General features: G+C 45.3%; 1 protein-coding gene across 1 annotated transcript in view; it reads right to left on the bottom strand.

Annotated features, from left to right (window-relative positions):
• Window positions 1-27351, bottom strand: part of MYO15A (myosin XVA) — a 128541-nt gene that overhangs the window by 38169 nt on the left and 63021 nt on the right. Inside the window, 17 exon segments of the mRNA XM_036748000.1 lie at window positions 1378-1496; window positions 1953-2068; window positions 2782-2857; window positions 3388-3447; window positions 4551-4666; window positions 6277-6403; window positions 6796-6895; window positions 7478-7604; window positions 7781-8006; window positions 8419-8547; window positions 10673-10740; window positions 11514-11616; window positions 13184-13281; window positions 13923-14035; window positions 14474-14665; window positions 19726-19798; window positions 21119-21297. Of these exon segments, the coding sequence (XP_036603895.1) occupies window positions 1378-1496; window positions 1953-2068; window positions 2782-2857; window positions 3388-3447; window positions 4551-4666; window positions 6277-6403; window positions 6796-6895; window positions 7478-7604; window positions 7781-8006; window positions 8419-8547; window positions 10673-10740; window positions 11514-11616; window positions 13184-13281; window positions 13923-14035; window positions 14474-14665; window positions 19726-19798; window positions 21119-21297 (2022 nt within the window).

Genomic DNA, 27351 nt, shown 5'->3' with positions numbered 1-27351 from the left:
CCTCTTTAATACTGTTTAATCTAGGAGAGACTTGTTTTGTTCGATGATGTCAAAATGTACCAAAGAAATAAAGATCTGGTTTCTTTTAAGGAAAAATGGGTGGCAAAATGATCCAAAACCAGAGTGGTGGTGATGGTACAGATCACAGAAGGTGCTGCCATTTAAGAGGCAAAGAGAACACACCAAAGCTGGAAACTCCTGCAGACCTAACCTGGTGTGCTCAGAAGTGCTAATGAAGTCACTTACACCTGAGCTCCAAATAGCAGCTGAGTATAAAGGCTATGAGAAAGGAGCCAGAAGCTTGAAAAGTCATCTTGGACAGCCCAGATATAAGGGAAGATATAAACAGAACAACATTTAGGGAAATTGGAACATGTAACAGTTAAGTGAAGTATCAACTGTAGCTTGTACTTAGTGGATTTTGGTTCATTTAATCATTACCCTAACTGGGCTGTTTCACAATCTAAAAGTCAAAAGTCAAAGTAACTCATTTATGTGACATAATCTAAAAAGACTATTTAAAAAAATAAAAAGTAAGTGACAGTTCATTATCTAAGGGAAAGCTACATTGGAGAGGAAATGAAAGGCCCTAACCCTGTCCACAACTCAAATTTCATGTTTATTTTAAATATAATATCATGAATCTATTTGCATGACTGTTATCCAAATCCTAGTCTTCCTTCCTTCCTTCCTTCCTTCCTTCCTTCCTTCCTTCCTTCCTTCCTTCCTTCCTTCCTTCCTTCCTTCCTTCCTTCCTTTGTTCCTTCCTTCCTTCCCTCCCCTTCTTTCTTTCCTTCCTTCCTTCCTTCCTTCCTTCCTTCCCTCCCCTTTTTTCCTTCCTTCCTTCCCTCCCCCCTCTCCTTCCTTCCCTCCCCCCCCCCTTCCTTCCTTCCTTCCTTATTCATTGGATTACTTATTCTTCTGAACAAAGGCCAGCATGATATGACTTGGGGAGCTTCGTAGCAGTCTTAAACTGACTTAGGTTTGAGATCCTTGCTTTACCAGACTTGTCACCAAATCTCAAACCCTTTCCAGTGATAACAATTAGCAGAGCTTTGCAAAGCACTTTGCAAATATTGACTCATTTGTCCCCACAACAAACCTGGGAGATGGGTGTCATTATTATCACCATCTTGCAGATGAAGAAACTGAGGCAGACAGTGATTTGCCCAGGGTCACTCAGCTCATAAGTGTGTGTGTGAGGCTAAATTTGAATTTGGGTCCTTCCTGACTCCAGGTCCAGTACTCTATCCACTTGTACCACCTAGCTGTGACGGAAAGGTCACCTCTTCTTCGAACTCAGAGTGGCCAGCCTCCTACCAAATGCTTGTCCCTACTTAATGCCCATTGGCTTCCACCCCATTGAGCGCCTGTTACCTGTAACTCCGTAAGACCCGAAGCTGTTCCCCTGATGACCAGCTGCCCTTTACCAAGCGAAGGAGCTTGATGCCTACGTGAGACACAGCCAGGATCTGTACACCTGTGCCCACGCTGCCCTGCGGGGGAACAACAGATCATGGATTCAAGAGCCCGGGGCAACATGAACAGCAGGGACAAGATGTGGGCCACAGGAAGAGGGAACCAAGAAAACAGGGTCAAGGTGGGGAAGGACACATCTCAGCCTGTCAGTAGTGCCCAGGGACTTTTCTTCACCTGCCCCGGCCCCTCCTCTGTCCTCACCCTCTGCCCTTCTCCATTCTCTTCCTAGGAAGTAAGACAATGCTGATCCCCTGAGATAGGTCTCGGGGGTACCTATCCAGAGTCCTCTTCTCTTAGGGGAACTGGCCTGCCTGGCCAGCTAAGAGGAGACTGCCCTGTGATCTCCATGTTTTGGGAATGAAGGGAAAAACCCTCAGCCAGGATTCCCTCAGAGATCTTCAGGGCCTTCCCCACTTCTGTGCACAGGGGCCCATCTCCTCCTAGCAGGAAGAGGATAAAGCAAAAGACCTTACCGTGGCTGGGAAGAGTCGGGAGAAATAGACTTCCCAGCCCTCTCGAGCTTCGCTGACCACTGCCCTCTTGATACTCTCATTCACCACTGGGTGTAGCGAATCCAACTTGTTCTGGACTAAAAGAAGTAGAGCCCCGAGCATCATTTCCTCTTCCTCCCTCTCCCTCCTTCATTTCTGAGAGACAAACTCTTAGAACTCAATAGTTAGAAGAGTCTCAGTGTTCAATTAAACCATTTTTTCACATTTTACAGATGTGGAAACTGAGGCCCAGAAAAAAGACAGTGGCCTCTCCAAATTGTCTACTTGCAAAGCTGAGACTAGAACCCAGGTCTCTTGACTCTCCAGATTAGGGTTGCTTCCACTATTAGTTGGATGCTTTCCCCACTAGATAATCATAGTCCCCTGGAGCTTTCTTCTAGCAGACTGAATCCTAGGACTTTCTTTACTTTACCTAGGAGGGGCCTGGACAGGTCAGATAAACTCAGGGGCCCAGGGCAGTCCTTTGTGTAATACATCTAAGATACAGTGATTTGAGGAAAAGGAAGATTTGTTTGTTGACTCTTTAAAACTGAGATAAAAAAGAATGGAGTTATGTTTGGCTACAATAATGTAAATATCCCAGCCCCAGTAGGGGACACCGAGCCTCAGTGAAAACCAAATGGGATGGTCCCAAGGGACTTTGTCTGGACTTGGTGTTAGAAGTCACTTGATACCTAGTCCCAGTCCCAACCCTAGGCTGGGCTCTCAGGAGCAAGTGGGAGGGGTGTCAGGTCCCTGGCCTTCGATGCCCTGACCTGCCCACCCCACCCCCACCCCATGCCCCTACTACCAAAGATGGATTTCATCTTCATCCTCTCTTCCTTAGAGATCCTGATGCAGGCTTCAGAGAAGGTATCATGGAGGATCTGAGGGTAGAGGGCCAAGGCATACTGAGTGGTGCTTAGCCCCGGGGTATGATGTTCCAACATTGCCATCACCCCACCATCCAGGCAGAGAGAGATCTGGCAGTGCCAGGTGGAGGATGTGCTGGTGAGTCTGGATTTCTGAATTTGTCAAGTCATTCAATAAACATTTATTAAGTGCCTCCTATGTGGCAGGCACTTTGCAGCTCTATGAAGAACTACCTTCTAAATGACCAGGATATGTAATCTATATAATGTATGGATCTGGGATTTGTTTTGAGTGGGAGTGGGAGTGGGGCAGAGAGAGCACTAGAGAAAGTCTCTACAGGAAGGGAATGCTGGTCCCCTGAGATAGGTTTCAGGGGTACCTATCCAGCATCCTCTTCTCTTAGGAGAACAGGCCTGCCTGGCCAGCTGAGAAGAGACTGTCCCCATGCCCTCCACCTTGGGGGAATAAAGGTAAGAGCCCTCAGCTGGAATTCCCTCAAAGATATTCCTTCTGCTGTGGTGACTGCAGTAACCTGGGGTCTCACCTGTCTGAAGAGGAGGTCAAGGAGGACTGGGTGATTGTAGCTGTCCTTGGGGTAAAACACCTGTGGAGGGAGAGGCTCACAGGAAGGTGCTGAGGCTCCTGACCCATATACCCACTCCAACTTGTCTCCTGTCCTCCTATATCCCTCCCACCCCCTCTAAGGAGATTTCTAAGGGCCGACAGCCTTGACAGCCTCCGACCTCACCTGGGATCACTGAACCTGCATGACACTGGTAGATTAGAGATAAGGGCCCCTCCTAGTATCTCATGGCATCCCATCCCTCCAGCACAGAGTTGGAGGAGGGACCCAGAGGCCAATCCTTCCCAAAGGACCTAAGTTCTCTATGCACCCACACTAGTTAGCTCCCTCCTCACCACCTGAGTGAGTGTGTGGCCATGGGGGCTGGGCTCAGAGCCTCTAGGCAAAGTCCAGAAGATCTCATGAAGTAGGGGTGGAAGTGGGGGGGGGGGCGCGTGCGGAGGATGAAAAAGGACAAGGAAAAAGAAGAAGATAAGGCATAAGAGAGAAGGAGAAGGGGAAAGAAGAAAGGGGAGCTCTACAGAAAAATAAGCTTTTTTATTTAATAAGTATTTGACTATAGAGTGTGTAAAACTTTGTACCATAAGAAGCAGCTCGTGCCTGGCATTTATAAAGCATTGCTTCTTTCAAAAATATTTCCTGATTTATGATTTTCTTTCTTCTGGAAACTACTTTTTTAAAAATTTTTTAAAATTAAAATTTTTTTTTACTTTGTTAATTTGTTTTTAGTTTTCAGCATTCACTTCCATAAGATTTCGAGTTCCAAATTTTCTCCCCATCTCTCCCATCCCCCCCACTCCAAGACAGTGTGCATTCTCGCTACCCCTTCCCCCAATCTTCCCTCCTTTCTATCACCCCCCACCCCTTTCTTCTCTTATCCCCTTCCCTTCTACTTTCCCATAGGGTAAGATAGATTTCTATACCCCATTCTGGCAAGTACTTTTTAAATTTTTTTTTTCCAAATAGGGAAAGTGAGGCCCAATGGCTCAGGGTCACACTCGTAGATTCAGGACTTATGTAGACTTGGGGCAGTTTTTAGGACTCTGTCCCCTAGCTCTAGAAAAAGAAATTCCCTGTCCCAGCCAGTCCTATCCCAGAGCTGAGCACACATAAAGACCCGGCACCTCTTTTCGGAGGTATATCTTCCAGGGCACTCCCTGGTAGCTGTAGAAGGTCTCGTTGCCCTGTCGATGAAGCTGTGTTTGGATGGGGTCCTCCTCTGGAACAAGTGCCCGTGAGACTAGTATTGGAAGGATGAAATAGGTGAGGTTGAGAGGGAAGGGTTAGCTCAGTCCTGCTTGCCCCTGTATCCATTGTGTAGCCCAGATCGACAGTGGCCATTGAGGGGCTGGTTGACTCTCCACTGAAGGACCTTGGGTAGGCAGTGGTACAGAGGGATTCAGTGACCTACAGCCTGAGTCCTCTAGGGCACACTTTCCTAATCCACCTCAACCATACCACAGTCATGCTAGGATCATGGTGCAACACCACAAACCACCCTCCATGACCCCCAATATTCTCTTCTTCAGTCACATCCCCTTCAACCATTCAGCCATTCACTGAGTCAATCAAGCGATTCATACCTCATACCAGAGCCAGTGAATAATATCGGGATAAAGGCTAATGTTTAGTGTGAACCAGATACCAAAGACCAACCCTGAGGAGTGTGAACGCACTGCGCGTGTCTGGACTGATCTGGTGAACTGCACAGCCCACCATAAGGAGGTTATCATAACAACGCAAATGGCGAACTAGTATGTGTGGAAGGGAGGGAAAGAGATGAGAAGGACTTTGTGGAGGGAGACTAGAAAGGGATGAGACTACATGAGGGTTAAGGAGGCTCCATGCTTGGGTGGATGGGAGGATAAATGGTGAATTGGGGTTTTGATAGTTTGAGTTTTGGGTCCTGTTGGGAAACCAGGTGGGCAATTTCTAGAAGGGTAGTTAGACATTTTTCACCTAGGGCAAAGAGAGTTGAGTGGGGATTGGAAGGGCAGCAAAGAAGACAATCTGAGGGTAGTTCTAATGCTAGCATTTAAATGACACTTTAAAGTTTATAAAGCACATTACACATCATCTCATTTGAACCTTACAATAGCACAATAGGTCCTATTGTTACCCATATTTTCCAGAGAAGGAAACTGAGGCTGAGAGGGTTAAGTGACTTCCCCAGGGTCACCTAGCTAGTAAGTATCAGAGACGTGATCTGAATTCAGCTCTTCCTAATGCCAATCCAATACTCCACCCATTGAACCATCTGGCCCTGAACCCTGCAGGGGTTGGGGAAAAGGTAGGTGGGTGATACCTTCCATAAGCCAACAGAAGACCAAAAGATGTCACCATGGGGAAGAGGCTGGTGCCCTATGGCAAAGTTCCACTTACCTTGTGCTGTGGAAATAGCCACTATGCAGCTAGAGTATAGGATCAGAGCTCAGGTAAGACGGGGAGAAAGGGTATGTGGGGAGAGAGGAGCAGAAAGCCCAGGAATGAACCTTGGGAAATAAATGCCCATAATTGGGAGGGGAGGTGTGGAGAAGAGAGGGAGAGGAGGAATAAAAGTCAGTGAAGAAAGCAAAAATGAAGTGGCAGAAGTCAGAGAGGTAGCAGAAGAACAAGTGCTGCTGAAGCTAAAGCAGTGGAGAGTTTCAGGAAGTTGGTAGTCTCAAATGCCTGAATTTAAGAAGGATGAGCACCAGGACACCAGATCGAGTCCTGGACCTGGAGTCAGGAAGACCTGAGTTAGACGCTTACTAGCTGTGTGACCCTGGGCAAGTCATTTAACCTGTTTACCTCAGCTTCATCCTCTGTCAAATGGACATGATAATAATATCTACTTCCCCTCCCCCTTACCTGAGGGAGTGCCTAGGGTTGGCCTGGAGGCTGAAGTTAGAGGTTTGGCAGCAGGGGTTAGGCCTTGGGGCCTAGTGCTGGTCACAGGCTTCACCAGGGCCACAGTCTGTCTGGGACCTTGACTTCCCTAACCCAGGGGAGAGAATCAGAGAATCAGGCCTGGGTGGGTGGGACAGCAGAGGACGGGGAGAGGAGGCTGTTGCAGGGCCAGGTGGCCAACCCCTGGTTATGGGGTTAAGGCCAATGGCTTTTTAACATGGGGGCAAGGAATTTCTCCAGGGCTCTAGTCATTCCTTTATTCATTCTCCAAAGACTAATTGAGCCCTCCCTTATTCTATGTAATGCCCCTGTGTTCTGTGTGTGTGTGTGTGTGTGTGTGTACAGGAAATGTATGGCTCTCTATCCCCACTTTCACCATACTGCAGGAGGTATGGAGGAGGCCTAGACCTTGGATGATCACCCCATGGGATAAGGAACTTTCCAGGAGAAGGAGCTGGGGACAATGGAATTGATCACTACCAGGTTGATGGGGGCCGAGTGGGTCATTTGCTCCTTCAGGATCAGGAGGGCCTCTTCATGAGGATCCGATTTCTTCACAAACACCTTCCCACTTTCCTTCCTAGGCAGATGGAGGTTGGACAAAATTAGGGCAGAGATGCCTGAGTGGAGGAGCCTATGAGACCTCTGGATGCACAGGGGCAAGACAAGAGATGTTTGCGTCACCAGGACAGCCTGGATGTGGGGACAGTGTAGATAATGCTTAGCACAAAGTAGGAAAACAGTAGGTCCTTAATAAATGCCTGTTGACTTGATGTGACAACATCCATTGTGGGTGAAGGAGACTATGCTGCTGTACTAGGCCTTTAGAGAGGATAGGGATGGGGAGCCGGAGCTCTTGGACACCAACCCTGGGGCTTTGTAGGCACTGGCTGTGAACAAAGTCATCCAATGTTCTGGACCTAGTTTTCCCGTTTCCCCTCACTCCTTTAAATTGTTAATGACTAAAATTGACATAATATTCCCTCCTCCAAATCAGTGGTATTTGTATCTTAAAAGAGGGTCCTGGAGAGGACTATGCTTAAGCCAGAGGAATGAATGACAAATAATGCAATCTGAGGTAATGTTTCCTAGCTGGTGGCCATCTACTTTGCCTAAAGTTGAGGGTGGCCTTATATAAGGGACTTGGAAGCAGGGTTCTAACCTGAGACCGTCTGGAGCTCTGGGTGGCTGCTGGCACTGGCGGATTATAGTCTTGATCTGTTGGGTGGGCTGAGGGAAATGCTCCGAGTTGAGGATGGAGTGACGTACAAGCTCCGGGGAAGGTGAAACTGGTGGGGAAAGGGGCATTTTTCAGGTGGTGAGGGTGTCATGCAGGCTGTTACGATTTCTATCTCCCAGGGATCCTCTGAAGTTAGGGGCAATATCTCCCAAAAGCTAAGGAAAGAAGGGCTTGAGGGAAGAACGGGCAGAGAAGAAAGGGGACACCCAAAATAAAAGTACTCACAGGTTTTTAAAGGAGAATGTTGGTCCTGTACCCGAATAGGGGTGGCCACTGGTTTAATAGGTGGGATGGAGCCCCTAGTCTTCGAGGGAGAGCCAGATACTAAGGCCTTGGGCTGGAAGCCAACTCCTCCAGGGTCTCCCAGAGCTGGGGCTGCATAGATTAGCACTGGCTTGGCGGGTGGACTTCTGCTCTTGGCCTTCAGAGGGGCATCTGGCCCTGTTGGCTTCTGCCAAAGAGGAGGAAAACCCTGGTGAGGTCTGGCCTCATCTCTGGCCCATAAAAAAGGAGCAATCACTCCCCACGTGGCATTTGAGCTGGAGCAGTAACCTTTCTGAGCCCTAGAGAGCAGGCCCTGGGCCCTCTGGGGTAATGGGGGATGGGGAATGGTAAAGACTGTCCCCATGTTCCAGATGAGCAAACACCCCAAACCACATGGTCAGCAGCCAAGCCAGAGCCACCAGCATGGTTTCTGTCTGTTCCTCTGATAGCTGCCTCTCTCCTCCTCACCCCCCAACATAATGTCTCCTTTCTTTTACCTGTTATTTTTAGCTCCTTCCTCTCCAGCCACCGCAGCTTCTGCAGGTGTAGAGTACGTTTGTGTCCCACCCTCCAAGACCCTCCCTCAGGGCCAGACTCACTTTGGGGGGTAGGGGCTGGGGGGAGGCTCCCAGAGGGGCTGAGGAAGCTCCAGCGGAAGGGACTGGATCTGTCAACTGCTGCTGCTGTTGCTGCTGAAGGGCCATGGCCTGAAGAGTCATTTCTCGAGCCTTTGTGGGAGAGAAGAAAGGAGAAAGAATTGGCTGGTGAGGAGAGGGAGAAATCCCTCTTCTCCCAGGAGCCTCCTTGCCTCAGCCTCCATTTTCCCTTTGATCTACCTTCACTGCCCTCTTCTGTCAACTGAAGAAACAGGACCCCTAATTAGAAAAGGGGAACAAACAGATCACCTCCTTTGGGATTTTCTTTCCCTGCTCTATGTCCGACCGTTTTGGGCCAGCTCCTCACAGTTAGTGGGTGTGGTTTCTGGCTCTGGGTGCTGCCTTCTTTCTCCTAAGCTCACCAGAGACAGAGGTTTTTCAGAATACATTGTAGTAAGTGTGACCGAGAGGAGCCACTCAAAATTTCATCAGAGTGGATACTCCTTCCATCGGGGCAGATTGCAGCCCCTCCACACCTTCCCGTTCTGTGCAGCTCTTGTCCGTGTCCCTCCATAAAACCTTCACAGAGGTTTTACCCAGTGTGTTGGAGCCCTTCCTTCTGATGTTTTAATATTACTTGGAAATCATTGGAATACCAAGCAAACTTTTAATATGTAAGGCACTAAGGATACGAAAGCAGAAAGCAAAGAGCCCCTGCCTTAAAGGGGCCTCCATTTTCCTGGGGAGACATACCATACACACATACACACACACACACACATATGTAAAGCACCAATAACTTGAGGGAGAAATCAGGGAAGGCTTCACGTAAAAGGGGAGCATGAGAGCTGAGGCTTAAATGAAGTGAAGAATTCTAAGAGGCCAGACTTTGTTGGAGGGAATGAGGCGCATTTGCACAATGACAGAGACTGATGATGGAATATAGAGCAAGTGAAGAGAGCAGTACTATGGAATCATTGAAAAGGTAAATGGGAGAGATTGCGGCAGGCTTTAGATGCCAAGCTAAGGAGTTTACATTTTATCCTAAAGCTAAATTGGTCTTCTCTCTCTTCCTTAAACATGGCACCTTATCTTTACGCCTTTGAACTGCCTATGTGGGGCAGCTAGGTGGTACAGCAGATAGAGCACCGGGCTTGGAATCAGGAAGACTTCATCTTCTTGAGTTCAAATCCTAACTCAGACACTTAATAGCTGGGTGACCCTGGGTGAGTCACTTCACCCTGTTTGCCTCAGTTTCCTCATATGTCAAATGAGCTGGAGAAGGAAGTAACAAACCATTCCAGGATCTTTGCCAAGAAAACCCCCAATGGGGTCATGGAGAGTCAGACACAACTGAAATGATCCAGCAACAACAACGGATTCGTGAGTAGAGGGAAGGAAGCACTTGGGAGGGCCGTTGTGGAGACGTGATCAAGGTTTGGCTGTTGGTTGGGTATGTAGTGGAAGGAGAGGGAAGAATAGAAGATGATCCTGTCGGTGTAAATCTGAGTGATCTGGAGGTTGGTGGTGCCCTCAAAAGGAATAAGGAAGTTTGGGGGAGGGATGAATTTAAAGGAAAGATAGACTTCTAGTTAGACATTTTGAGTTGCTTTTGGAACATCCTATTAGAAACATACAATAGGTGCTTAGTGAGGGGAGGGTTTGAGGCTGTGTATGTAGAATTGGTAATCATCTTCATGGAGATGATAACTGAACTAATGGAAGCTGGTGAGATCACCAAGAAATAGATGAAGGCTCTACACAGCGGTGGGGAGCCTGCGGCCTCGAGGCCCTCTAGGTCCTCAAGGGCAGCCCTTTGACTGAATCCAAACTTCAGAGAAAGTGAAAATTAGGGGCAGTTAGGCAGGCAGGAAGAAAACTCAGGAGAGCAGCAGCATGTAAACCAAGGAGGAAGAGAATACCCAGGGAGAAGGGGCCATTGATAGTGTTAAAAGCTGCTTTTAAGTGTTAGGTGCTAGGAAGACTAAGAAAAGCCCAGTTAAACAATAGATGGCCACCATGAACCGGCCATATTGGCAAAGCTTCTCCCACTTTGCTAAGTGACCATTGACTCATATTCTCCTCCCCAGGTAGATAATCACCTGGACCCCTTGCAATTTTACAAGGTTACTTCCCCACTCCATCTGGCAGTATATAATTCTACCCTCAGACACGTTTTGTTGCTAGTAATGGTGAAGCAATTTCCCCACAGCCCCCCAAGGTGAGTAGCTCTGAGGCGGCGGGGGAACATACTCACCAGAAGCATAGCTTGCTTGTGGATGAAGGCTTGCTGCAGCGCCAGTGTGGAGGGGTCCAGGCCTGGGACTACAGAGTGCCGGGCTCAGTGAGGCACCAGGATCAGGGGGATTGGAGGTTAGGGAACAGTTAGGGACAGCTGGAGTGAATGGGTGGTGGGTGTTGGTTGTCGGGTGACAACTAATGGGGTTCAGGGGGTGCCAGAAACAAGGGGGTCAGGGAAAATGAGGTAGGGGGTTATCTGGGGCATAGGAGTCAGAATCATCTAGATCAGGGGTCATGGAGAACAAGGAGTAGCTGAGATTGGATTCTGGTGGGCAGCTGGGACTATCTGAATTGATGATATGGGGAAAGAGGGAGGCCAGGATCAGTAATATGATGGTCAAGAGTGCTGGATCAAGGGGCATGGGAGGAGGGAAAGGTTGAAGAACTTCCTGCTATACACCTCTGACCTCAATCCCAATAGCCAGCCTTCCTTCTTCCTATTTCTGGGGCTCAGTTTATCAATCCCCCCACCCCACCCCAGCTTAATGGGGCTGAGTAATTGTGAAGGGAAAAGTGGAAGCAGAGGAAAGGATGGGATGGGGGAAGAACAAGGGTAGGAGGAAGGGAGAGAGGAAGGGAGGAGGAGTCAGCCCATATGGTGAGGAGGGGATGCTCCAGAGTTCCATGTCTCACCCCATGCCTTCTCTTCCCAGATCCCTAGGGCTAGGCTTCGTGATGTGGAGGTTCAGTGAGGGCTCTGACCCAGAGGGAACCCAGGGAAAACTAAGGAAAGTCTGGTGCTGGCTAGACATGGGGGTAAGGAGGGGTGGAGTGAATAATTAGGAGGTACTACTGACCTGGTTCTTGGGGTATTCTGGGGGGACCAGCTGGCTCCTCATCACCTTTGGGCTGACCTCCCCCTTTCATCCTATAGGAGATAGCAGTTGGCTTCTCCAGATCCTGAAAACAGGGCAAAAGATGTGCACCAGGCCAAGGGTCAGGGAGCAGGGATTGAGGACCTACCAGAGGTGGGGAACTTGCGACCTTGAGGCCAAATGTGGCCCTCTAGGTTCTCAAGTGTGGCCCTTCGACCGAATCCAAACTTCACAGAACAAATCCTTTTGGGTTTCAGTCAAAGGGCCACACTTGAGGACCTAGAGGGCCACATGTGGCCTTGAGGCCAGAGATTCCCCACCCCTGCCCTAATCCCTTTCTTCTAGCACCCCAACAATCTCATCTGGTAGTAAGAGAATGACATCAGATGATGAGTACTGTGGGCTGGTGCTGATGGGGGGTCTCAGCACAATCCACCAGCCCTGAAAAAGGGAGGCATTAACCACGTGAGGCCATCTCCTCCTGGAAGGAAGGACTGAGCTGGACCAACTACCTATGGATGTCTCCACAAAGAGGTTTAGGGGAGAGGGGCACCATATGAATGCCAAGGCTGGGCAGGAAGCTTTCTGCTTTTTCTCTGACATGCCAGTTTAAATTGTGAGTCTGGAGGGAATTGGCATGGGTCTGTGACCAGAGACGATAACGAACTCAAGGGATAGGCCCATCCACCATTGTAGAGGACTCTGGGTAGAGGAGGCCTTTTAGGCGTGGGAAGGTAAAATAGTCTGAAACTGGGAGGAGGTAGGTCCGAGGTTGGGGGTAGTAGTGTTCTGAGCTGTGTCCTCAATGTTAGCACAGAGTAACAGCCTGATGCCACTCAGGGGTTGGGGGTGGGGGTGGGGGGCTGCAGGATGGGGGATGGGAAAATGGCTTAAAGAGTGTGTGTGTGTGTGTGTGTGTGTGTGTGTTTGTGTATGTGATGGAGTGTGTCTGTTATGGAGTACATTTTTGTATGTGTGACGGTATCCCAGAGTCTCTGTGTACGATGAGGTGTCTTTGTGTGACGGTGTTTCCTTTGCTCACCACCCCCTTCCAATTATGGCATCATGAATCGAGTCACTCCTGGAAGGGGTATGCCAAGCTACTCCCCTCTGATTCCACTCACTGGCTCTAATTTCCCCTCCCTAGCCCCCTGCTTCCTTCTGGGTATTGTTTCTCCCATTAGAACATAAGCTCCCCAAGGGATCTTACAGTCTCTGCTTTTGAATCTGTATCTCTAGAACTTGATGCCAAGCAACAGGGCTTGGCATACAGTAAGTGTTTAATAAATGCTTTCCCATTCATTCGCATGCATGTGATGGTGCTTGTGCAGTGTAGTGGATAGAGAGCTTGACTTGGAGTCGGAAAGTCTTGGGTTCAGAGCCTACTGTAGACACTAGCTAGGTGACCCTGGTCAAGTCACTTTCTGAACCTCAGTTTCTGCAAAATAGGACACCTACTTCTCAGGGTTATGAGGGTCCAATGAGATAATGTTTATGAAACACCGTGAAAACTTTAAAGGTGAACTATTGGAGTCTGCGTATTTGTGTTATGGGTTCCTGTGTGTTCGCCTGCGCTGCCCCTCATCTCCCTCCCCCGGGACTCCATGCCTGCCCATCACCCCCTCCCTGAAGGTCAGGGCTGGGCTCCATACCGTGTTTCCATAGGCAAGCACAGGGTCAAACAGACTATCTAGGTAACGATCCAGTCCCTTCTGCGGCGCAGCCGGCTCCTTGAAGCTGTCTGACTCTGCTGGGAAGATGCAGGGGGCAGGGGTCACGTGGGCTCCAGCCCTGCCAGGGAAACCTCCTCACGGGAAATGCCACGGCAGGCTGGGGCTGAGGCAGGAGAGCAATTCGTACCCCCGAGCTGGGGAACAGGCTGCTCTGGGGTTAGAGCTACCACCACCCCCCTCCTCTCCAGCCACCTGCTTGTAGGTAACACAGTTCAGCGGACTGCTTTAGGAGACCTAGGTTTGACTTCTGGGTCTGACATGGACTCATTATGTAAGTCGCTTAAGATGTATTGGAAAAGACCGTGGAATTGGAGTCTGAGGACCTGGGTTTGAATCCTGACCTACTGTCTGTGTGGCCTTGGACAAGTCACTTCCCTATATTGGCCTCAGTTCCCTTATCTGTCAAAGGAGAGTCTTAAACTACATGATCTCTAAAGGTTTCTTCTAGCCCTTAAAATCCACTGAGCCTCGGTTTCCCTAAATATGAAATATGGATAATAATCACTGTTGTTGTGAGGATCCATCATACAGAAGCTATGTGACACTATAATGTAAAGGATAACCCAAGAGAGGAGCGGGAAGGAACCCTTCCTGAGGGGTCAGGAGTGTCCAGAGGGAACCAGCTGAGGGCCATGAGGCTGATGGTTACGGGGCTTACCACGACTGAAATAACCATCCGAGTCGGGAAGTTTTGTCGTCCGAATGGAGTGCCCTCTGTGCCGGGGAAGGGCAGGGGTCTCCTCATCAGAGTCCCAATTATTTCCAAACACCCTGTGGGGACACAGGGAACTTGCTATCTGCTTCTAAGTTTCTCCACCTATCCTTAGGATTCAGGATTTGCTGCAGAACTATACCACCAAATGTGTCCTAGGAGGGTGACCTAGGCTCTTTCTTCCAAAATAGATTTTGACTGGACATGAGTTCCCCAACCCCGCAGCCTCCCCAGAGGTCACCGCTCCACCCTCTTATTATTTGGAATTTCCCAGAAAGGGCCTGCTCATTTAAAAGGTGAGGATCCTCTTTGAGCTCTGAACTATTAACACCCTGCAACCATCATGCCCCCCTGCCCAGGACTCAAAGTGAACAAAAGTCACTTGTACTGGTCCCCTCCTCCAACGGTACATGGGGACAAAAACCCCAACTTCAAGCAGAGTGTGGGGAAGGGTCAGACAGTGTGTGATGGAGGCTGGGAGTAAATTAGCTACGTACATTCTGGTGCTGCTTCTGTCCTTCTCTGCCCCCTCCGAGGTGATGATAAAGTAGGATTTCTGCTTTGGGAAGTCCCAGATAAGCTCCATGTCTGAGATCAGATCCAGGACATAATCGTGGCCCGCCAACTCAGCCCACTGGCTACCATTCTTCAAGGAGACCGTCCAGCCCCTCCAGCCATCAGTCAGCCCCCTAAGGATGTCAGGATCTCAGGGTTTGGGAAAGTAGAAAATATCAGCGTGCTGCTGCTCATTGCTCCCCATTCACACTGCACAGAGGTGGCCCACAATGATCATCCTTTGAGCTTGAGGAAGGGCTCTTCCCTCCTGGAGGGCAGGGACTGTTTGCCTTTTTTTTTTTTGTATCCTCAGCATTTAGTGCCTGGTACACAGTAGGTGCTTAATAAATGCTTGTTGCCATGTTGACTTTTCTAAAGATACTGGTATGGAAGACAGTATAGTACAGTCAAAGTGCTTTGGTTTTGGTGTTGGTGTGACTTGGCTCTGACACTTAGTGACTTGGAAAAATCACAATTTCTACGAGGTTCAGTTTTCTCCTATCTAAAAGAGGGATGATGCTAGCTGTACTAGCTACCTCACGTGGCTGTGAGCGCTTTGTAAATTCTTACGCACCCTCCCTCTCTTCTTTGCAGAGGTGGGACTAAAGGTATGGAAAATTGCATATGCTACAACTTGTGGTTGTCGAATCATGTAAGTGTGTCCGACTCTCCCTGGTCCCATTTTGGGCTTTTCTTGGGCAATGATCCTGGAATGGTTTCTTATTCCCTTTTCCAGCTCATTTTAAAGATGAGAAATTGAGGCTAACAGTTAAGTGACCTGCCCAGGGTCACGCAGATAGTAAATGTCTGAGGATGGATTTGAACTCACGAGGATAAGTCTTCCTGATTCCAAGCCCAGTACGCTATCCACTGCATCACCCAGCTGCCCCACACTACAATTAGTTTTGCTAAGCCGTTTTTTTTTTCTTGTTGTTGTTGTTACAAGGGAGGACTCATTGCGTAGGGGAAGAGAGAGGAAATGAAGGAATTGTAAAAACAAAATGCAAGGTCTCCCAAAGTCTCACTGCTATTTTAAACTATTAAAGCTAGACTGAGACTTTTGGGACCCTGTATATTAATGGTTCTTTTACCCAAAAAACCCTTTATGCACTGTAGAAATGCAGGCTTTTATTATTAGCTGGCTGTATAGGGGACTCATCAGCCAAATCAGATGTGAAATAGATTGCCTTTTTTTGTCTTCCTTTTCAATTTTTTGTTACAAAGGATGACTCACTGGGTAGGGGAAGAAGGGAGATATGTTCAGAAATGAAGGTGTTGTAAAAACAAAATACAGGGTGTCCCAAAAGTCTCACTGCTATTTTAAGCCCTAATAGCTTAAGACTTTTGGGACACCCTGTATATCATTGGCTTCCCCTCCCCAAAAAAACCTTTATGAACTTTATAAATGTGAGCTTTTATTAATATCTGGCTGCATAGGGAACTCATCAGTCAAAGAGAGTTTGAAAGAGATACGTATAGCAGATGGAAGCGAAGACAGATACCGTAGGTAACCAGGGAGGAATACAAGAAGGGCACAGGTCTTTGAAGAATAATGAATGACCTAAAGAACAGAAGAGTTGAGGCTGCTGGGGAATGCTATGAATTGTTAGCAAAGGACTTTTAAAGCTATCTGGGGGAAATATGATGATCAAATGAAGAGAAGGGTGCCTGCTGGGAATGGTCGGAACCATAATAAAGGACAATGGAGAGGAGGGAGAACCACCCGACTGTGATGCTGTAGCTCTTCTCCCCACCAAGGACAACCATCTTTGCACTGGGAAGGATGGAACAGAAAAGCTTAACAGGGACCTGAAAGCTATGCCAAGTAAAGAGCTAGTCAGGAAGCACCTGATTATCCTAAAGGAGTTCACCTCAGGCCCGGGCACTAGCTCTCGGGGTACTGAAGTAACCTGGAGGTACAAATGTTGGGTTACTTGCTAAGAGAAATCTTCGAAAAATCGTGGGGAGTGGGACAGGGAAAGGGGAATATGCCTTCTCTAAAAGTGGAAAGGAAGAAGGTAGGTGCTTTGCGCTATAATAGACCTCCAAGTCACCCTTCAAGGGATGGCTCTTTGGACTTGGAAAGGGAAGTAGGAAAACCATGAATCAGCAAGGGTCATTTTGGTCACCTGGTTTGGAATTTGGAGTCTGAGGACTTGGGTTTGAATACTGACTTATTTGCTACCTACGTGGCTGTGGCCAAGTCACTCACCTATCATGCCCTCAATTTTCTTATCTGTAAAATGAGGGTCTTAGACTAATTCCAGATTAACCTCAGCTTTGCTATTGATAGGACTATGAGGCTGGCAGATCAAGGCAATGACACGGATACAATACAATAAGATTTTATCAAAGAGTTTGATAATTTCTTATGGTACCCTCCTGGACAACATGAAAAGATGTTGATGGCAGTCCAATTAGGTGAATTTGGAATTGGCCAACTCCAGGGGTAGGGAATCTACGGCCTTGGAGCCACATGTGGCCCTCAGAGGTCCTCAAGTGCAGCCCTCTGAGTGAATCCAAACTTCACAGAATGAGTACTCTTGATAAAAAGATTTGTTCTGTGAAGTTCGGATTCAGTCAAAGGACCATAGACCCCAGGTTCCCCACCCCTGGTCCAGACCCAAAGAGGAATATTTAATGGATCAGTAACAATCTAGAGAGAGATTTCTAAGAGAACGCAGAGGGTGTGTGTCCTTGGCTCCTATGCGTGTCATTATTTTGATCAGTGACTTGAATGAAAGCATAGAGAAAACACTTAAAATTTGCAGAAGATAGAAAGCTAAGATGGATAGGTAATATCCTGAATAACAAAATGGCATCCAAAGCAATTTAAATAGTCTGGAACAGTGGGACAAATCTAATAAGGTGAAATTATATTTATATACACACACTATAGAAATGTGAGTTTTTATTATTATCTGGCTTACAGAGAACTTGTCAGGCAGCTAGACAAAGAGATGGACAGATAGAGAGACAGACAGACAGATGATAGATAGATACACAGACAGATAGACAGACAGATAGGTGATAGATAGATACACAGACAGACAGATAGACAGATAGATGATAGATAGATAGATAGAAAAACAGACAGACAGACTGACTGACAGATAGAAAAACAGACAGACAGATAGACAGACTGACAGACAGACACAGACAGACAGATAGATAGACAGACAGACAGATAGATGATAGAGAGATACACAGACAGATAGACAGATAGATGATAGATAGATAGATAGAAAAACAGACAGACTGACAGAAAAACAGACAGACAGACAGACACAGACAGACAGATAGATAGACAGACAGACTGACAGACAGACAGATAGACAGACAGATAGATAGACAGACAGACAGACAGACAGACAGATGATAGATAGACAGATAGATGATAGATAGATACACAGACAGATAGATAGACAGATAGATGATAGATAGATACACAGACAGACAGATAGATGATAGATAGATAGATAGAAAAACAGACAGACTGACTGACAGATAGAAAAACAGACAGACAGATAGACAGACTGACAGACAGACACAGACAGACAGATAGATAGACAGACAGACAGATGATAGATAGACAGATAGACAGATAGATGATAGATAGATACACAGACAGATAGATAGACAGACAGATGATAGATAGACAGACAGATAGATAGAAAAACAGACAGACAGACAGATAGACAGACAGACAGACAGATAGACAGACAGACAGGTAGATAAGTAGGTAGACAGGTAGATAAATAGGTGAATCACCTCCACACCACAATGAGGCACCAGAATTGGACTTCAGTGTTGTATTTGAACACATATATAGATGTACACATATACATTTATACATACATATATGCATTTATGTATACAGTGGTAGGGTCCAAATTGTCCTAGTGTGATAAAACTTGGGAGGGGCATACCAATTCACAAATACTGAAGTTTTTAGAGGCCACCAGGTGGTGCTGTGGATAAAACGCTGGTCTCCGAGTTCAAAGACTGAACCAGGAAGACCTGAGTTCAAATTCGACCTCAGAAACTTACTAGCTGTGTGATTCTGGGCAAATCATTTAACCTCTATCTGCCTTATTGTCCTCAAATGAGAATACTAATAGTGCCTACCTCCAAGGGTTGTGTGAGGACCAAATAAGATATTAATGTACATAATAAATACCTGTTTTCCTCCTTCCATTTGTAGAGAGGGACTGCTGTCTGCATCAACAGAGAGAGAACTTATACTGATGAAACTACAGATCCTTGAAGTATGAATGTAAAGTCTAAACTTAGGTTAAAAAAATATCAGATGTATAGGTCTAGGGCAGGGGGTGCCGTGTGAAAAAGATATGGAGTTGTTTAGTGGACTACAAGCTGAATATAAATCAACAACATGAAATGGCAGTCAAAAAAAAGTGAATGAAACCATAGGCTTCATTAATAGAAGAAAAATGTTTAGAACAATCCTGCTCTACACTGCTCTGATCAGACAACCTCTGGAGTATTATTAGACCATCACATTTAAGGAAGGGCTTTGACAAGCTGGCCTGAACACCAGAAAGGCAACCAGGATTATGCAGAGTCTGGAAACCATGTCATGTGAGGATTGGCTGTAGAAACTGGAGATATCTAGCTTGGGAAAGAAAAGACTTAGGGCAGGAATTCTTAACCTTTTTTGCATCTCGGATCCCACTGACATTCTGGTCAAGCCTATGGACTCCTTCTCAGAATGATGTTTTTAAATGTGCAAAATAAAATACATAGAATTAAGAAGGAAATCAATTATATTGAAATCCAGTTAACTAAATACTAAAAATAGAAGTTCTCAGATCCCCATCCAAGAGCCCCTGACTTAGGGAGAATATTACTGCTGTCTTTGACTATTTGAAGACATATGATGTGGAAGAGAGATTTAACTTGTTTTGTTTGGGTCTAGAAGACAGAACCAAAAACAAGTGATAGAAATTTCAGGGAGGCAAATTGTAGCTTAAATGTAAGGAAATACAAATAGTCAGAGCTTTCCAAAAGTGAAAGGGGCTTCTCTGGAAAGTAGAGACTTCTCTATCCCTGGAAATTTTCAAGTAGAGTCTGAATGACCACTTTTTTGAGGATATTGTAGATATCATGCTTCAAGCAGTGGTTGGACTAGAAGACTTTGGGATCCCTTCCATTTCTGAGATTTCATGATCCATACCTGTGTCTCAAAATGTCTCCAGTCACATCCTCCCCTGTGCTCCATGAATGAATTGGGCAACAAAACTGGTCCCCTGGAAAGCCAATGGATTGGTTGTTGGATCCTACTTAGAAATGAGATCTCAAATTTACCAAGTTCTATCAATCTTCTCACCTAAGGGCTCTCACATCATCTCTTCCTTTCCATTCATTCTGCCACCACCACATTTCATAGCCTCTTTACCTTTTTCTTGGACCACTGGAAGAACCTCCCAATTGGCCTCTCTGCCTCCATCTTTTCTATTTTCAGTTCACTCTGCAGTTGTTGCCACACTTCTCTTTATACATGGCTTTTGGTTCCCGGCTTAGAAGCCTTCATTGCTGGCCTAAGTCCTCATTGTGGTATGGAGAGCCTTCCATAATCACCTGTATTCTCTAATCATATCTGTCACTCCTCTCCTACACAAATTTTCTGCTCCAGTTAGTCTGGTCCTTCATATATAACATGAATTACTGCTTCTGTTTTTGCTCACCCACTTCTCCCAGCTTTGAATGCTCTATCCTTTTCTCTCTTATTATCTACGTTGGGGGCCATCTCCGGTCATCCTGATCTATATCTTACCACTGGACCAAGATGGCTCCAGAGGAGAAAGTGAGGCTGGTGACTTTGCCCAACCTTTCCTCACTTAAATCCAATTCACTTGCAAGTCATGGCATGACCTTCCTGATGTCATGGTCCTCTTTGAGAATGAAGGACAAGCAACAATATTATCTATATTATGTTCTTCCTTTAAGGCCAAAATCAAATCTTCCATAAAGGTTTCCCTGATCACTGTTCTCTAACCTTCAATGCACTACTTCCTGGACTAATCAATTTGCAATTCATCACGTCCTATCTAGTGGTAGCTCTTGTATTCTTAGTTAACTTTTCTTGTGTAAATATTGTGAGTATGAGGCCAGGAAGAGAGTCATTCTCTACTCTTGTGTCCCCCAACCCCATGACCAACCAGAGGGTTGGTCATGTAGGAGGAGGTCATAATAGATCTCCCTTCTCCTTCTATTCCTGAGTCTAACCACATAGGACCTTGGAGGGTAGGGAGTAGGAAGAGGGTTAGGGGCTGCCTGACTCAAATCTTTCCTTGGACCTCGGGTCTGATATTGAGAAAAGAACACTGGGCAGGCAAGATACCTAGATTCTAGTCTTTGTTCTGGCACTAACTGTGTGACCTTGGAAAAATCTCTTTACCTCTTTGGGTCACAGTTTCCTCTTCTGTAAAATGAATAGGTTTTACTAGTGACCACCAATGATATTTCATACATTCTAGAATTCTACTTATCTGTTAACTCTTACGGAATTATCTCCCATCTCCCTTCTTTCTTCCCCTTCTCCAAACACCTTCCTCCCCGCTACTCACCATTGAAGCAGTAGACATCTAGTGCCATGTTGGCCTTCTTTTGAGTAACTATCCACTCAAGTAGGGTTGGAGGGAAGGTTCGGGCAGCTCCAGGACCCTTCTGGGCTTTGGCCATGGCCTGTATGAGTCTGTGCTGACATATAGCCTGGAAGCCATTGTGGGCATAATCAGAGACAAACCTGGGGAGGGTCAGAGGATAAACAGAGTTCAGGAAGGGAACACAGAAGAAACTGGTACCTATGTGAGTTATTATCATAAGAGGAATCAATAATTTCCAGCTAATGAAGGAGGTTGTGTTTCAAAGTCAGTTGTTTAGAACATGGAAATCATTATATCTTAGAGATAAGGCTAGGTTTCCAGGCTAGCCCAGTTAGTTATTTAGAACACAGAAATCATTTTAACCGAGAAATAAGGCTAGGTTTCCAGGCTAGCCCAAAGTCAGTTATTTAGAACATGGAAATCATTTTTATCCTAGAGATAAGGCTAGGTTTCCAGGCTAGCCCAAAATCAGTTATTTAGAGCATGGAAATCATTTAAACCTAGAAACAAGGCTAGGTTTCCAGGCTAGCCCAAAGTCAGTTATTTAGAACATGGAAATCATTTTTATCCTAGAGATAAGGCTAGGTTTCCAGGCTAGCCCAAAATCAGTTATTTAGAGCATGGAAATCATTTAAACCTAGAAACAAGGCTAGGTTTCCAGGCTAGCCCAAGGTCAGTTATTTAGAGCGTGGAAATCATTTGAACCTAGAAATAAGGCTAGGTTTCCAGGCTAGCCCAAAGTCAGTTATTTAGAACAAGGAAATAATTTTATCTCAGAAATAAGGCTAGGTTTCCAGGCTTGCCCCTAAAAGCTTATTTTGCCTATGGTACACCTAAGTTCATGGAAATTACATTTCTGGTTCTAACTATGGACAGTTTTGTAGTATTCTGGGCCAAGATGGAAGAGGATGGGAACAACTCTTTCATACTTCCTCTCTCTATATACGTAGCCCCTGGTTCAAATGTCTATCTAGCAGAAAATACAGATATTATCACTGTAGCTTTAAGAGCCAGATGAAAATTCAAACAGAAGGTTGAGAAAAGCAATTTGTGCTGGCTGTTTAAATAGTCAGTTGAGAAAATGCTAAAAACTTCTCCCTAAGGAGAAAGGGAGAAGGTGAGTGTGTCTTATCAGTGATCTATGGGACTTGATGAAGAATCTGTGGAGAAGGCAGATAGGAAGGAGATGAGGAGAAACTTCTTCCTTGTGGGAACAATTTTAACTATGTTGTCCACAAAGGAACTTTATCATGATAATTTTATGAAGAGTTTGTGAGGGACTAGTAAGTACAGAGAATTTCTGAAGGGAAGACAGGAAAAAGACTAATATTGAGAAGAAATGTTAAAAAGATTGTCAAAAGACTAATCAGTATCTAAAGTGAATTGAATAAGGTAAGACCAAGTTTCCAGACAGGTAAAGAAGACTTGTCTGCTGTTATTTTGGGGGCATCCAGGTGGCACAGTCTATGCAGCACTAGGTATGGATTCAGAAAGACTCATTCTTTGTAAGTTCAAATCTGGCTTCAGATACTCACTATCTATGTGACCCTGGGCAAGTCATTTAACCCTCTCTGCCTCAGTTTCCTCATCAGTCAAATGAGCTGGAGAAGGAAAAGGCAAACCACTCCAGTATCTTTGCCAAGAAAAGCCCAAATGATGTCACAAAGAGTCCACCTCAACAACAAAAATTTTGAGGGTTTGAGGTGACTCAGGCTGTGACATTGATCATAACCAAAAATGTTGTAAATATATTTTATGTTTACCATTTCTTTCCTTCATTAATAAATTATACATATTCATTCAGTAATTTTAACATTTGCTTACTTGTAGATAAATGAGTAATTACTATTGGTAAGTGGAGGTTTTTCCATTTCACTAAATAATAAATATTTAATGAATTTGGGTAGGACCTGGAGATACATAATGAATGGAAAAATGGCAAGTTTATTAATGAAGAATAAATTATCATATGTATCCCTAGATCACTCTATAGGTTGGGAAGATAAAACTAAATACATAGTAATGAATCAAGTGACAAAGTAAGGTTGTTGACCTACAGCTACACTCGGTCAGACTCCAGATCTTATAATCCAATAAGTGGAATCATTTTGTGGAGGTGGGAAATGGTGGTGAGTCTTCTCACAATATGTTACATATAAATAAATGTTCCTCTATCTTTTTACATCTGCAAAGTGATTTTATTCTATCTCTCTCTACTTATATTGGGAAACAAAGATAGGTTTCTGGAGGAGGGGTGGAGAGAAAAAGTCCTAAGATTTTTCTTGCTCATTTCTATGTATGGGTCATTCCCAGAGCCCAAAAAAGTCATTGGGACATCCCAGGTAAGGTTTAAGAACTGGGCCCCTATACATATTACAATCTTCCAGTAGCACATACGATTTGAATGGGAGAGCTGAATTTCTTGACATTAAAATATTGAATGTAACCCAAGTGTCTCTGGGACAAGGAGGAATGCATCATGGGAATTGAAGTCCATGAATGGAATAAAATTTATCACCTTGAAAAGACAAAAATGCATGCCAGTACCCCAAGGAGAGGGTTCTGAGCTGAAGTGGCTAGGCGGGATTTGGGGGTTCAGTTCTGGGATGGAGCACAGTTACAGCAGCAGCAGCAGCCTCTCCAGGCTCACCAACAGGAAGACAGACAGAGAGACAGGTACACAGAGACGAGCAGACACAGATGGGGCAGTGGGTGGCAGTGTCCTCATTTCCCTACCCGGGATTTAACAAGCTGAGCAGTGAGACCTCCCCCTTCCTTCAGCAACACACAGCTAAGGAGCTAAGCTCAGTGCAGCCTCAGCTTTATGTAAGGGAATTCAGATTGAGAACATCAGGTTCCTTTTAAGAACTGAGGGGAGCCGCAGGAAGACTTATTATAAGCGTTCTTTTTCACTTTCTCCTCCCTTTTCAGTTTTAAAGGGCAGATATTTAAATCCTAAGTCTGTGTTCATTCTAAGCTGTTTTCTCCTTCTTTTCCCCTTTTAAAAAAAATATGGTTTTCTCTAAATAGAGTTAAAATTTTATCTCATTTTTTTTCCTCCCATATATGTAACTGAGTAGAGAGAGTGTGGATTGTGGGAAGCCATTAACAAATCAAAGATCCTCGTTTCTGGCATGGCGATGATGTCATGGTCATTCTAGTCTGGGTGCAAGATTTTTAGATATTTTAATTTCACTTGTATTTTGTTGCTGTTCAGTTGTATTGAACTCTTTGTGACCCCATTTGGGGTTTTATTGGCAAAGATACTGGAGTGGTTTGCCATTTCCTTCTCTAGCTCATTTGACAACTGAGGAAACTGAGGCAAACAGGGTGAAGTGACTTGTTGAGAATCACATAGCTAGTAAGTGTCTGAAGCTGGATTTGAACTCAGGTCCTCCTGACTCCAAGGGCTGGCACTCTCTCCACTGTGCTACCTAGCTGCCCCTCATTTATATTATTATATTAATAATCTATATTTTAAAACTGTGCAAAGAACCCACGTTGATCCAGGCAAACTTTGCCTCTTTGCAATAGTCAGTGTTGCTTAGATATTGGCTACCCTCTAAAGGGAGACAGAAGAAGATTCAACCAGAGAGAAGGTGACACCTAAAGCCCAGCCCTATAGACCAATGCAGGCAGGGTCTGGGAGCAATTGGCCCTCCCATTCCCAGAAAGGAGAGAAAGCGTTCTTCTTAACCAACTCTGCCCTCCACAGAGACACCCGGTTACATTTATAAAAAGTAATATTTAGATGCCCCACCTCGCCTGCCACCCTGCTCATTGTACCCTAGGCAGCTGCCCGCCTCTTCTACCACAAGTTTTAGCTCTGGGCATTAGGAAATTGAGTGTGAATTGCAGATTGTCTGTATGTTTGCCACAGAGATTTGAGGATGAGGCTGACTCACTGCATTCTCCATCCGTTGTGGTTTGGTAATCCAAAAATGTGTGTGTGTTTTTTTTCCACAAGCCTCTAAGGAAACAAGGACAGCACAGACCCCAATATCAGTTTTATAAAGGATCTCTAAGGTAGATTGTGCCGTGATTTTGAATAACAATTAAGTCATTAAGCACTCTCAAAATTTTCTACTGTTCCATGATGGTGTGGTAGAGTGTTCAGCCTAGAAGACCTGGGTTCAAATTTGACCTCAGAGTTTTGCTAACTGTGTGACCCTAAGCAACGGGATAATAATGCATTTATCTCAAACGGTCATTGTGAGAATCAAATGAGATAATATTTGTAAAGTGTTTAGCACTGTGCCAGGCACATAGTAAACACTTCATAAACATTTATTCTGTTTTCTTGTACCTTTTCCAACACTTTCAGGTTAAAGTCTAAATCTCTTGGCCTCATGTTCAGTAGTCTGGCTCCAATAGTACTTCCTGCCAACCATGTCTACCACTAACACCATTAAACTCCCGTATGCATAGGGCGCACAGTGATGCAGTGTTATCCTAAATCCCCTGTAACAAATGTTCAGACAGTCCTCACCTTATAAACGCGGCACCTCCCTTTCCTTTCCTTCCTTCCTTTTCTCTTGGGTGGTAGATGAGTACAGAGCTTCTCAGGGCTCCTTGTCCCCCTTCCTCCACTCCTAGCTCTCAGTGCCATCGCTGTGCCACCCAGAGATGAAGCCACACTGATCTTTGCTTAGGAAAAGGATTCAAACCCTTACACACACACACACACACTCACACACATTCTTGTGCTGAGTCATCCGTATTTTCAATAGATTCTTCATGTCAAAGAACATCCATTTATGAACTGGCTGGCCAGAATTAGATTTCAGCATGAGTACAGGACTGAATTCACTTCACCCTGTTTGCCTCAGTTTCCTCTTCTGTCAAATGAGCTAGAGAAGGAAATGGCAAGCCACTCCAGTAACTTTGCCAAGAAAACCCCAAAAGGGGTCACGAAGAGTTGGACACAACTGAAACAAGTGAACAACGAAAACAAAATACAATACTGTATGGCTGAGGTTAGGGCTCAGCATGTGGCTGGGGTCAGGAGTCAGTGCGTGGCTGGGGTTAGGGATCAGCTTGTGGTTGATGTCAGGATCCACTTGTGACTAGGATTAGGGCTCACTTGTGACAGAAATGTAGAACAAAGTTAAGGACTCTGCTCTAACCAATCTGGAAACAGTCTGAATAGGAAAGATTGCAACCAGTAGAACTTAGTGAAAAGTAGGTGCTCGGTGGGGCAGCTAGGTGGCGCAGTGAGCAGAGCACCGGCCCTGGAGTCAGGAGAACCCGAGTTCAAATGCGACCTCAGACACTTGACACACTTACTAGCTGTGGGCAAGTCACTTAACCCCAATTGCCCTGCCTTTCCCCCTCAAAAAAAAAAGAAAAGTAAGTGTTCATTGTGAACGGATCCAAACATTCTGGAGAGCAATTTGAAGGAGGCCGTGAAAGGGCTATAAAACTGTGCATACCCTTTGATCCAGCAATACCATAGATAGGTCTATATCCAAAAAAGGGAAAAGGATCTATTTGTACAAAAATATTTGTTGCAGTTTTTTCTGGTGGCTGATAATTGGAGAGCAAAGGGATGCCCATCAATTGGGGAATGGCTAAATAAACTGTGGTACATGATTGCAATGGAATATTATTGTGTTGTAAGAAATGACAAGCTGGTTGATTTCAGAAAAACCTGGAAAGACTTACATGAACTGATGCATAGTGAAATGAACAGAACCAGGAGGATGTTGTACATAGTAACAGCAATATTGTACAATGAAGAATTGTGAATGAATGACTCAGCTATTCTCAGCAATGCAACGATCTAAGACAATCCCGAAGGACTCATGATGAAGCATACTATCCACCTCCAGAGAAAGAACTGACATTGACTGGATACAGACTGAAGCATACTATTTTTCACTTTCTTTCATTTTTTTTCTTTTATTCAAGTTGTCTTGTACTAAATGACTAATGTGGAAATGTTTTACATAATTGCACATGTATAATCTATATTTGATTGCTTACCATCTCAGGGAGGAGGGAGAAAAGAGAATTTGGAACTCAAAATTTTAAATAAAAAATGATTTAAAAATTGGAAAATAAAATAAAATGTTCTGATAAATGTAAAAAAAGAAAATAAGTGGTCAAAAGTGATATTTACTGATCAATGGGCTAGTGATTTGCTAGTTGGGCCCCTAGATGGCGATCAATAGTAGTATTGCTTCTGTGTAAGA

This window comes from Trichosurus vulpecula, chromosome 1 (assembly GCF_011100635.1).
Source record: "Trichosurus vulpecula isolate mTriVul1 chromosome 1, mTriVul1.pri, whole genome shotgun sequence".
NCBI classification, from domain to species: domain Eukaryota; kingdom Metazoa; phylum Chordata; class Mammalia; order Diprotodontia; family Phalangeridae; genus Trichosurus; species Trichosurus vulpecula.
The sequence above is the reverse complement of the archived record's forward strand: the minus strand, read 5'-3'. Positions and strand labels throughout refer to the sequence as shown.